The sequence below is a fragment of the Pinus tabuliformis genome, chromosome Q (genome assembly GCF_031772625.1).
Source record: "Pinus tabuliformis cultivar Carrire ecotype Pingquan chromosome Q, CPIR1, whole genome shotgun sequence".
In the NCBI taxonomy this organism is placed as follows: Eukaryota; Viridiplantae; Streptophyta; class Pinopsida; order Pinales; family Pinaceae; genus Pinus; species Pinus tabuliformis.
The window spans coordinates 478959494-478973210 of NC_142296.1; the positions used below are offsets into that span (position 1 = coordinate 478959494).

The 13717-nt window shown below is 38.5% G+C and overlaps 1 protein-coding gene across 3 annotated transcripts in view; it reads right to left on the reverse strand.

The window, feature by feature from the left end:
- The window catches only part of LOC149220266 (SMAD/FHA domain-containing protein), a 291504-nt gene that overhangs the window by 171250 nt on the left and 106537 nt on the right, over window positions 1–13717 (reverse strand). For all 3 annotated transcript variants that reach the window (XM_089384735.1, XM_089384733.1, XM_089384732.1), the window contains exons 2-3: window positions 8503–8687; window positions 8298–8401 (exon numbers count right to left, since the gene is read on the reverse strand). In XM_089384735.1, coding sequence (XP_089240861.1) covers window positions 8298–8401; window positions 8503–8687 — 289 coding nt within the window. The remainder of the gene's footprint in view (window positions 1–8297; window positions 8402–8502; window positions 8688–13717) is intronic.

A 13717-nucleotide genomic window follows, 5' to 3' on the forward strand; every position in this document is an offset into this window, starting at 1 on the left:
AACCACTTTTTTATGGGTCAACTCCACACAAAACCAGTACCCTAAGGGTTGTGGGAGTACCTCCCAAGCTACACTTCTCAACACATCAGACATGACACAGACTTGTGGCATGGAACTGATGGACTGCTTCATGGATACAGGAGCATTGTTATGGATACACATACTTTCCTCCACTCTTCCCTTGTGGCATGTCCAATGACCGCCAATAATGAGTGTGCGGTGCCTTGAGGAAAGTTGTCCTTGCACATTTATCTGGCTATGCCCCTAGAACATATTAGATCTCCAGTGGTTGGCTATTGACATACTATGGGTCTCCTTTTCCTGTGTTGTTGTAGTCATTACATGACTAGGCTTGGATGTGGTTTAGTGGTGTTTAATGACACATGAGCTTAGTTGAAGAGTGCCCAAGCACTATGGATTTTATTTTACTTGTGGATTAGATCTTGGTATTGTTGACATCACATTTTTGGAGAGTACTTTTCACATGGTTCCAATCATTTCAGGGGTCTTATTTGATATGGATTAGAGTAGTTTGAACCACAGGGTCTGAACACACTAGCTTGACTAGAGATTTTTGAAACTTACGAGCACTTTCTGATGACATCGACTATCACTCTTAGTGGAGCCCTCCAATTGTGCACACATGTTTAGGTGATCCTAACCCTCTCAGTAGCTAGTTTGACATAATTTGACTAGTGTGGAGGCTTATTGCATAGACACCCTTGCTTATGTGGATTGCTTTCACACTTGGATTGGTTTATTACAATCAGAAGCATGGATTTAAGTGGAGCACTCACCTTCATTGACACATATGTTGAGGGATCTTCACATTTTATATTACTTATTTGCATAAGGGATGGGCTTTCCCTTTCCTCCATGGAGTTAATTGGCCTTTTGCATGTGGATTGATGACATTGTTAATTGGTTGACTCCTCACTCTTGAAATATGGCCATTGAAACACCTTTTTTGAGGAGTGGTTACACTTTGGAGACCACATTCATAAGGTTGTTGAAGGGGCAATCTAGCATTGGGGGACTATTTTTGGCACATTAATATTATTTATGATACTCCACTCATCTTGGTTGAAGGTTGATCCATCACTTCAAGGGCATGTTGCAAACATCTTGAGGTTTATTGGATTGATGTGTCACCTAGAGGTGGCACACATGCCACTTGCTAAGCCCAACTATCACTTTATGAGGAGATAAATTTGCTAGAGGAAAGCACTATAGGAGGTTCTCTACAGATGTCCAAGGAAACAAATTAAACCATGCGAAATTCAGCAAGTATTTCATATAAACAAAAGCATTTAGACATGGAACATAGAAACCCTAGCAATATTTATTACATGCAATAATCATGAAAGATATCCAATAAAAAGTACTCACAAGATATCTCAAAACAAGCCTTCTTTATCCCAAAATAACGTCTCACAACAAGCACTAGTTTCCAAAAGCCAAATATCCACAAAAGATCACATCTACACAAAGTAGCAAAGTACAATAGCTAGGCTGAAATCTCTAAGAGAGATCGAGTTTTCCACAAGTGATAATGATCAAAATGAATGAGGTCACTATTTATATGAGGTTTACCTCTTTAAATTTCTTTCTAAAAGCCCCTAGACAAGTTTTATTTTCAGTGCAGAAAAAGAAAATTAGGGTTACAAGCCAACCAACTAAAATATGCCAAGATAAGCCTGTAAGTTTTTAACTAACCCAATCATTGATATTAAGTTTCACTAAGTCTATCGCAGTTTACTACTCATTTATATTTGTTGCTCACACATAAAAGCAGAAGTTGAACTTAGAACAAAAATTACCATTGAATATCTTACTTAATTGTTGAACTTCAAAACAACAGCAGCAAACCATGAAAGTAGACACAAAGGCAAAGGCCTTGGAAAAAAACCCCAAAGGGAAAACCAGTAGAGGAGATATTTTTGTTGAAAAATGTAACTAGCTTCGGTCTTCATAATTATCATTGTACTTGCATCAAAATATATTTCATGTAAAAAGCTAAAAGAAGAAAAAGCAATTTTTAGTATTATTATTATTTCATTAGTTAAGCATGTTCTTCATGCTTCTAGGGTTTATTGAGTCAGAAGAAAAATTGTCATTTGGACTATTTGTAAGAGAAACAAAAAAATTATTTTGAGTCAAAAAAAGTCCTTTGTCCCCATAAGACCAAGTTGGCCTTGCCTAAACAAGTCGGCCCAGAAAGGGACCTATTCAACCTCCTGAATGTGTATAAATACAATGCAATTTGACTTCATTTAGACACAACAATAACATCGATTTTTGTGCAAGAAAGTATAAGAAGAAAAGCAAAAGTCAAAGGAGAGAGAGCGAGAATCAAAGAAGAAAGAGCAAAGGTCAAAGGAGAGATAAACTTGCCCTATTCTACCCTAATTTCTGCCACACGTGCGAAATTCCAAACTATTGCAGGGGCCAAAAATTTCAGGAATAATTGCAGGGCTGAAAATCAGAGTTTGACCAAATTTGAAGAGCACTGACCATCATTGACTTGGTTGGATTTGACTTGGTTGAGGAAGGTTTGAAGGAGGGTTGACTTGGGTCCCGTGGGAGGTCTTGGTCTTGGTTTTTGGGTCTTGGATTTCTCACTTCGATCTGATTCTATAAGAAGAGAAGTTGGTTGGGTTTTCCCCCTCGTGGGATCTTGCCCTGACTTGGAGCCTACATCTTTGTGTTCTATGTTTCTTGTGATCTTCATGATTTTATGTTTTAGTAATTGTTTGATGAAAAGAAAATAATAAAAGATATAAGAAGCCAACAAATATTCACAAGCAATTATCAAGTAAGAGAAATCAATCCCAATTTGCGAACTCCTTTTCAAAACTCCTTAACAAATTTGCGACTTATTTAAAGACTTCTCAGTCCCTTTTGAATAGAGATCAATCTGTGGTACAATATTTCTGAAATTTCAGGCTGAGACACTAAGGTTTATACAACGCACCTTTTATTATTAACTTATGCCCTCAAAATGGTGACCAGAACAAGAATTTTATGCAGACTTCAACCTTATTGCAACCTTCTTGATCTATGAGGTTTTGGGATGACAAGGTTTACACCAGACTTCTTATCAATATTAAATCATTGGCCTCAAGAGGCTTCTTGGAGTACCATTGTTTTCCTAAAAAGCATAATATTGAAAGTATTTCGGCCCTGCCAGAGAAATAGGCTAACTCGACATCATTTTGGTATGCTTTTAAACCAGAAAAAGACTTCCATTCTAGGACTGCTTTTTAACCCTTTGCTCTGATACCATGTTGATTTTAGAGAGTCTTCTAAACTGATAATTCCTTTTGATGATACAATTCTTTTAGACATTTATTCCATCCATAATTTCATCATTCAGCAAATTATACATAAGACACCAACAGTACAATATTTTAGACAGTGAGATCATAAAGAGACATCGACACAAGAACACAGAAATTTACCTTGGGAAAACCCTCATGGGGAAAAACCCAGCAACCCTTTCAATAGAGAATTCTTCAATTCAACAGAGACACATCCAAGTCAACAACTAGGCCAAACCTGGTTTAAGGCACATCCTCTTAGTCAAGTCAATCTAGCCCATGGAAACACCCTATATTCTTGCCTCTTCACAACCTCAGAGGTCAACCTTCTTTCCAGCCTCATAGTAGACTATTTGTTGACCTTAGAAGGAACTTTTGTTGCCTCAGAATTTCGAATATATATGCCTCAGAACAGATCCAAAATACCTCCGAGTCATGCCTCCCGCTACCATAGACTTTTGATTTTCATTGCGTTAAAGTGTAGTATTTGTTGCACATAATAGGCCCTTCGCTGGCCTCAGACCATCTAAAAATAACCTCAGAAAATGCAAGTTATAGATGTCACAAAAGCAAACTACACACTGCCACAGATGCGAGCTAATGACTACCACAGATGCGAGCTAATGATTGCCACAATTGCGAGCTACTAACAGCCTCAGACTGCCACAGACTGCCTTAGAGTGGGCCAAAGTTACCTCAGAAGATGCAAGTCATATCTTCACTTGATGGAGGAATGAGTTAGCCCTTTATATATTTATTCCTTGGGCCGAATGGTGTGTCCCTTGTTGGAGTCAACATGACTTTTTGAGAAGGCCAACTTGACTAGGAGGCTGATTTTACATTTTGGAGCCACAAAATTAATTTCAAAAATTTGAATCTCTTTCTTTTGAAAGTCCAAATGGGACTTGACACAAAAGTAATTTTCTTTCTACTCTAAGCAATTAAATATGCTTTACAAATTCAAAATGACGTAAACATACATTACGAAGTTTGACCATAGTTACAAAAATATGTTAGAAAATCAGAAAGGGAGAAAGATTTCCTTGTCTTGACAATTACTTGTGATATACTTAGATTCTTATTTAATTTCTTTATATTCTTCTTTTATCTTCTTCTCATCAAGAAATCATCAAAATAAAACATGAAGATCAAGGACACCCGATATAGGCACTCAACCAGGGCTAAAACCCCTATACAAGGGAAAACCCAGTCAAAATCTTCCACTCGTAAATTCAAATCAAACTTGAGACAATCCAAGACCTTAGACCAGACCAAAAGACCTTCCTCCTCCACCAAGTTAACCTTTCAAGATGATGTATCAAACACTAGAAGTCAACCTTTGTCAAACTACTTCAACCTAGCTTCAAGTCTGAATTTCAAGCCCCCAGCTTCAGAATTTCAGCCCTACTGCAGCCCTGCAACTTTGGCCCTCCAACAGCTTCAGAATTTTGCATGTGTGAGTCAAAGGATAGAAAAAATGGTCTTCAAACTTCTTCACTAGGGTTTCTTCTCCTTTGCTAGCGTTTTTCTCCTTTCGAGAATTCCGCACTCTATTTTCTTCTCCAACAATTGCAGACCAAACTTGTTGTGAATGTGCTCCAATTGAGGTCGAGTAGTTGCCTTTACATAGTGGATTCTGCCTTCCAATGAGGCCGACTATTCTAGGTTGAGGCCAACTTGGTGGAGGAGGCCTAAATGACTCATTTTACATAAAAATAAATTTCTTTCTTGATAAAGCAAGCCCAAGAAGGGTCTATTACATGATGATATGGACAAGGACTCTTGACATAAACCCTAGAATCTAAGTCACATGACACATCCCTCAGGGTCTTGTGTCCTGTATTTCACGTGTCGGACACGAAACGTGCCCTAAAACGTGTCGAAAACGTTTTTCTTCGTGTCCTCCAATCAAGACACGTGTTTTGGACGTGGCGAAAACGTGCCCTAACGTTTTTGGTTCTTAGGACACATGTCCCATGAAAAATGACATTTAAAACCTGCAACATGGTTTATTTTTGGGTTTTTTTGTCATTGTTCGCCACCGAAATCAAATTTGTTGTGCAGTGTGAGGAATTACATCAGATTCGAGCGCAATGCTCACAACTTCACATCGACCTGGACCTGGAGATGCAGGAGACGAGCGTTCGCGTGCTTTGCTGAGAGTTTGGAGCACTTAAATTTCCTGTAAGTTGTGTTATAGCCTACGGAACTTAACTTAATTATACGCGAGTGACCATGTATAGATGTGTGTTGAAATTAAAATCCCAACTCAACGTCATGTGCTCATTGCTCACTACACCTTCGACGTCTAAAGGGAGGGAAAACTAATTAACTACCTTATGTGAAGTTTGACCATGATCAAACTTGTTTGAAGTTAATAACAAAAATTATAACATGAACAATGAACATTGAACTATGAACATCATTGATGTAGTAAATTAATAAACTAAATAGTAAATAGTGTATACTAAATACTAAAAAGATATCATCATGATCCATATCCATATGGATTAAGCACTATATTTCAGTATTTTTTTAATATATATATATATATATATATATATAGCGTGTCCCTCGTGTCCTGTTTCCGGGGTCGTTGTGTCTCGTGTCGAATACTTGTATTTACGTGTCCTTCGTGTCTCATGGCCTCGAGTCATGTGACTTAGCCTAGAAGGCTACAATGGAGGCTTTGACCTATTAAACATTGACCCAAGCATGAAACCCATGCTTTAATAAGTCAATTTTTTTTACAATAAAATTTCTTTTTCTTTCTTTTGACAAATACCTTACAATATGACTGAAATATAATTAAGATGACCGACACTAGTTACATTCTTCAACAAAATCAACACATGTTATCTTGCTAAAAGTGTTTTTCCAGCATTTGAAGTTGTTACAGCCCCACTTCCAGCTAATGGAGAACTAACAAAGCCTAAAGAAAATGAAGGGGGGCCACATCAGCGAGGGCATTCTTCCCTCTCCTTTATCCTCTTCTAGCTACCCTTGATGATTGTGTTAAATTTCCAATGCCAACCTAGATTTATTTTCTCTCAACAATTATTTATTCCCATAAATTTATTTTATTACCAAAATAATTTATGAACTACTGAAAAATAAAATCATTGGTATTTTAACTTCCATAAATTAATATGCAGCATCACAACAACAAATGCACACCCATAACAATTCTACTTCATTCAATAATCTCAAGAAAATCTGGGTTCGACCCACAGAGAAAAAACATAGAAAAATGCAATCACTAGAACCTGTAACTCGGCCCCACTGGGAATAATTCAACCAAAGGAATATTGGCCCTCTAGAAATCATCCCCTGAAGAAATTTGACCTGGAGAAGTCAGCCCACCTCTCACCAGTAATTCGGCCTTGAATAAATCGACCTTTCCAATTTGCAACATCTTTCACGCTTCAATTATTCGGCCTCCTCCGATCTCCAAATCTCAGCCTCCTAGAAATACTCCTGAACCACCCTACACTCTTCCCCTTTCTCCTCAATCTAGATCAGCCTCTCGCTCTAGAGAAATTGCTCTCTCCCTCTTTGAGAAAATCGCTTTCTTAAAATGCAGTAGTTGCCTCTTGTCTTGTGTCTTCACCTCTTCCTTAGGCTTCTCTTTATAATCTTTGATAAGTCAAATCCCTAACCCTAACCTCCTAAATGATTGATGGTTGAGATTAGATTTCACCTCACTTGAGATCAACAGTTGAAATTAGACCTCAACTCACTTGATATCAACGGTTGAAATTAGATCTCACTTTAATTGAGATCATATCTAAGTCACTTATAGATTTTTTTAATTTATCCTTGGTACTTTGGCTTCATAGTCAACAATAATTAATTGACTTTAATAACTGTACTTTTCCTAAGTTAAACTTAGGAAATAAGTCATAATCACTTACTCCACCAAGCAAGCACCTAAAGAGCCAATTAACCATCTCCTAAATGCTAAGACATCAAGATCGTGTAGAAGGCCTTTCGAAGCTATCGCAAGCTTCAACAAATTGAACCATGCTTCTGTGAAATGCGGAAGACAATGACCTGTAGTACGAAAAAACTTGAAAATTGGTAGACTAATCCACTTGTGTAGCACTTGGAATCCCTTCTAACACTGCACGATACCCCGCAGCTACACTCCAAAACATCTCACAGCTTCATCTTGTCAACTAAAATGAGCTCAAATGAAGGGAAAACATGTTTTTATGCACAGCCGGCCTCTTTTACAGGGGACACAATGAGGGCACATGTTTGACATGTGTTTGACACATGCCCTCACCTATCGGTGTCCAACACGTAGGATATGGGACACAGGCCCCGTTTGAATGTATCATGTTACTTAGGTGGCTATGAACATTCTTCGTTAGGTCTTGGCTTCAATGTCGTAAAGACAAGCTAAATATCAATTAGTCCTCACATCACTTGATCTCATTCTATCCTAATTATGTGTAGTAACTATGAAAGGTAGAGCATTACTTGCAATAAAAGATAGTTCAATTGCTTTACTGCTCCTCTTTTATTCGTTACAATTTACAACTATACTTTGTTTAGATGTATTTTTCTCGGGAAATGTGTCAAGCACTCACTTGGTAGATGTACACTATATGCTAAGTTGTTTTCAATCCCACTGACAGTTTTTGGCCACATAAGGGCATTAATACAATTTCATCTCCATCCATGATTAACAATAGGTTCTCACAAACTCTTCACATTATTGTGCAAAGAGTTGAAACTAATTTCAAACTCTCTAGTACTCTTTGAGCTTCCTCAAAATATCATGCATCTAGGAGTTTAAGTGCATAAGCTATCTATAAAAAGTCTTAACATTAAAATATGAAGGGAGACTTTTATCCGTAATTAATAGTGCATTTTCAGATTATTCCACTATTATACCGAATTCAATAGTTTTGGAAGATCCAGAATGACAAATCATATAACTTTTGACAATAAGATGCATATCAATCTTACCATGCTCTGGTGGGTTAACCAAAGATATGATATCACCGTGTCGAACTTGTGTTTCAGGGGAATCCTTTTTCAGCTTTTCCCAGTTAAGATATGTTCCATTTGAGCTACACAATTACTCAAACAATCAGATAACAAATTGATTGGGATATGACAATGCATTGCTAACCAATCCATAGAATTCAAACAATTCTAGATGCTCCTTTACCTGGAATCTTTTAGGAAAACAAAATAACAAGTGCCAGTTGACTGCTCCGTGTTTTCAAGCACCACTTTTTTCCTATAGACTCTACAGTGCCTCCCACTGACATTTGGTGAGTCAAATTGGCAGCTGGTCTCTTTCACTGTGCGTCCAAGTACATGTTCATTCCCATGCATGAGAATGTGCATACCCTGAAGTGCAAAATACACATTTAGCAGATTTTAAAGATTATTAAAGCAAACAAGCATAAAACGGAAGTACCAAACTGTAGGATCTATAGCAAACTCTTCCAGTTTGAGTTAGCAATATGGATACAAATCCTATTTAGAGGTAAAAAACAGAGTGTTTTTTCATTAACCTATGAATTGTAGAGTCAACAAAACAACTGTCTAACTTTCAACTCGTATGACATTTAAACTAGAAAATTGAAATCCACCAGAATCTAAGGTAGTGCTTCTCCAAAGTACAGATTAATTTCTATGTTACAATGAAATACAAACTGTGCTCGATCATTACCAACGACCAAAGTGTTTTAGGGAACTTGAGGTTATGGCAGGAGCATTACATCAAAGAATCACACAAGGCTTGATCCCTCTAAATAATAAACATGTTAAATCAAGCATAGAGTACCAGATTATATATCTATGAGGTAGTGCAACATTTGGCCAACAATGAAAATCATGTGTTGCAGAGGTGTAGGCAGTCAATTACTCTTACAACCTCCTCAACTACTATAGGGAAAGCTATAATGTACAAGAGGTACATCATAGAGAAACAAGAAGGCAAAATACAATGCCAAAAACATTTGATACGAAAAAGTTTCAGAAAGTATGCCAATGTGCATTTTAAATATATTGGAAATTTGTGAAACAAATTCAATATTCAGCATCAATCCAATTTCAACATAAGAACACTTGTCATTCATATTTCAGTCTTAAAACCTACAACACCTGAACCTCACTACATAATTTCCAATTTCAATAGTTGCCTGAGGATTTCAACAAAAAAATTGACTCTCTGAGCCTCTAGCAAAATAATCTTTTCATGTTTCAAATATGTTGTTGATAGTTTGATAGCACTAATGCATTATTGATCACTGCTACATTTCGGTGTCCTCATTGAAGCGGTATATAAAATTTCACATAATTTCAACAATCTTTTGCATACATTGTACTTATGTTATACATCTTCAAAAATCCAACTTGGATACAATTCAGTGAACAATCTTTTGCAATGAGGCCCTGCAGTGCAGCCTGAGGCAATTATCTAGTAGCATATCTTGAATAGACAAGTTAAGAGTCGTCTTTCCTATCATATAAAGACTGAAAACATTCCAAGTGAAGCAGTAGGTAGTGATGATTTGGAACATGTTTAGCATCCTAGTCATTGTGGTCTTCACACACACCAACTCTGAATGGTTGTCCTTCAAACATAACATCCATGTACCCCACTGGGTAGTGTTACCCACCCAAGTTGGTGACCTCCAAGAGAAAACTTTTTCTCCCATTCTGTTCAGATAGTTAAACTCAAAGGCACTCCACCTATGTTCTAGACAGTGCTTCATGACACCTAGCCTACTTATCAGATGAAGGTGGGTCATCCATTATAAGGTACATTGATCATGCTTATTATCAAGTGCTTTCATTTCATGTTTAAGAGCGTATTAGTATGAATCACAGGTTGAATTGAATAACTGACCACTTTTAGTTGTACTCTTGTTCCCATGCTTCACCTTGGTGGTTATCCCCTGATCCTAGTCCAGTATGACCTTCTTTGAGGCCTTACTTTCCACTGTCCAGGAGGAGCATGAATAGTGTTGATTATCTAAGGGTATTCTTTTCTGATAACTACCTTTGATGATTATGATCTTTTCACATTCTTATTCATTAATTCCATCATTCAATAATTACACAAAAGACATCAACCATATAGCAAATAAGGCAGTAGGATCATAACGAGGCAACCACACAAAGAACACAAAGTTTTACCCTAAGAAAACCCACAATAGAGAAAAACCCAGCCAGCTTTTCCTTAGAGAATCAATGCAACAAGAGATACATCAAAGTCAAGTAACCAGCAAGATGACCAACCACCAAAGACCAAGTCAAACCTCCACAATTCTGTCCACAGAAGTTATAAAATCGGAAAGACGAAATGATTTTCTTTATGTTGATAATTACTTGTAATGTCTTTATATTCTTATTAACTTTCTTATGTTCTCTTTTATCTTTGTTCATCAATCAATTACCAAAACCAAAACACAAAGATTAAGGACACCAGATGTAGGCGCTCAGCCAAGGCTAAAACCCCTATGTAGGGGAAAACCCAGTCAAGAACTCTTCCTTCAGTAATTCAAGATGAGATAGACCAAGACCTTAGACCTACAGACCTTCCTCCTCCACCAAGTCAGCCTTCCAATGAGATATAGCAACCTTCAATAGTCTCTTCTTGTCCAGAAACAACAGCCCAACAACAACAAAGAAATTTCAGTCCCAACTTCACCAGCAGCTTTAGAATTTCGTCCCCAGCAATCCAGAACTTCGCACGTGTGAGATAAGAGAGAAATTTCGTCTTCTTTAGCAAGATGTTGGCCTTCTCCTTCTTTACTAGACTTTTCCTCCTCTCCCCTTGAAATTCGCACTTTTTCTTAGCCCAAAAACTGCAGATCGAACTTGTTGAGTTGGTGCTTCAAATGAGGTCAAGTTGCTCCAATATATAGGCTTCTTGTGAAGTCGAATTCCCCTGTTTGAGGCCGACTTATCTTTCCTTGAGGCCGATTTGGTGGAGGAGGCCTAGAAGACCTAAAATACAATAAAATAAATTTCTTCTTTGACAAATAAACCCCAAGAAGGGTTCTTTACAATATGACATGGACAAGGTGTTAGTTTTTGGTAGCATCGGATGTACTCTAGCCATGCAAAATTGGTGGAGAGGCTAAGGCACATGAATTCTAAAGAACCCAAAAATCGTTTGGTGAAATTCCACCCGAATTGTATTTTATTAAAATAATTAATATTTTTAATGGGGTTCCTAAGTCTAAACTTAGGAATATTAAAGTATTAATGGGTATTAATCAAAATATGGGTGAAAATGTCCTAGAAAGCGGATCAAGCTGTTGATTAGAGACTTAATCTCGGTCGTTGAAGTCTCAACGAGAAAAGTATAAGAAAGAGGCTTGGGGTTCATTTAGAAAAACACATAGAGAGAACGACTTGATCTAGAGTTCAAAATTTTTGGGGCTAAGAAGCTGAGAAGTTCGAACTAAGTGATCATTCTGCAGTAGAGGGGCAGGGATAGTTCGGGAACACTGGGCAGAGAGGCAGAGAGCCACTAGTGGAGGCAGCGCAGCACCTAGAGGGACTAACGTTGGGCCAGAGTGGGCCCACGTAGGCTTGACGCTGAACCAGGGAGAGCCAGCGCAGAGGATAAGTTACCCTCGCACAGAAATCCAAAATTTTTTCAGGGAGCTGCCGGAACAGCCAGGGAAGGTTGACGCAAAAGCTCTAGGAGGTAGAAGAGACAGCGCGGGGCTAACGTAGAGCCTTTGAGGTTGATGCAGGGTCAGCTCAGAGATAATCGGGGTTAGCCAGTTCTGCTGTCGGATCAGCTAGAAACTATCGGATGAAGTGAGGTAATCTCACTCAGTTTTCTGCCATTATATTTTTCTTTGTAACTAGATTGCCTGGAGGGCATCTAGCATTGTATTCAGAACTACTGCATAATAATATAAATCCCTCAGAGTTGTTACACCGGTTTTCCCACATTGGGTTTTTCCGTGGACTATTTTGTCCAAAAATAACAATGTCCTGTGTATCTTTTCTTTGCTCAGTTTCTTGTTTCATGTAATCAAATTAAATTTGTGTAGGCTGCAGAAGTAATTCACTTCAGTACTTTTCATAAAATAACTTGATAATGTATATTAAAATCAAGTAGGAGAAGTAAATTCAGTTTGTTGCAGTAGGGGTTCCTTGAGTATAGGAATTTTCACATGGTATCGGAGCACTGATTTTGAAACAGGAAGAGCAGATTCAGTGTTGAGCAAAGAGGCCAATAGCTGCATTTGGCAACAATTTGAATCCCCTTGAAGGGATTGCGCAGTCCTTGCCGGGAAAGCAAAGATTCCGAGGAAATCTCTCTCTGAGAGAGTCAACAAAGAGGTAAGATTTCTGATTCTTGAGCTTGCAAACGCAGAGGGAGTTACGCAGAGCCTCAGCGCAGTGCTTGAAGGGCGCAATTTCTACCAGGGAAAAAATCCGTCGAAAAAGAGTGAAGACACATAGAAGGGGAATTTTCTCCTCATAAGACTTTCTCGCCAAAAGTTCGAATTTTTCACTTGTCGGACAGCAAAACAGTGTTGCGCAGTGACTAGAGAAGTCAATTCGACAGTTTGGATGAGATGGCATCACATGGGCTTAGAGATCAGGACAGGTTGAAGGAACTTCCAACTATGTCATATGGAAGACCAAAATCTTAGTTGTTCTGGAGGAGTATGATCTCGAAGCTTACGTCAAGAGTGTTGTGGTTGTTCCCATGGCCAATGATCAGAAGAAGAAGTACAAGGCCGAGCAGGCAAAGGCGAAGAGGTACATACTCGATGGAGTTCGATATCATGTGGTCTCACACTTGCAGGGCAAAGATACAGCCCGAGAAATGTGGGAAGCTTTGTCTTCACTATATGAAGGTTCTTCCGAACAGTGGAAGATGTACTTAGAACAAAAGTTGCAACAGACATTGATGCAGAAGGGAGAAGGGGTTAACTCCTATCTTCAACGTCTTCAGGACACCAGAGACCAACTTGTTGTAGTGGGGCCTACTCCTCAGTCTACTGCAATGGTAAGGACGACCCTGAATGGAGTCTCGGATTAATGGCAAGTCTTTGTCCAAAGTATATTGGGCAGGGAAAGACTACCTTCATGGGAGGAGATTTGGGCAGCCCTTCAACAGGAAGAATTGAGGGATCTAGTTAAGGTCAACCTCAATGGCAGCAGTGGGAGTGGCACGAAGACCAAGGAGGAGGAGGAGAACGCAACTCTAGCATCAAAGGGACAGCATAAGCAGAAGCAGAAGAAGGACATTTCGAAGGTGAAATGTTCCAGATGTGGCGAGATGGGCCACTTTGCATCCCAGTGTCCTTTGAAGCAAAAGGATAAGGATGAGAAACATGATCCTAACGCTGCTCCAGCCAAAATTGACAAAGATGAGTTTGCCATGAGTGCCCACA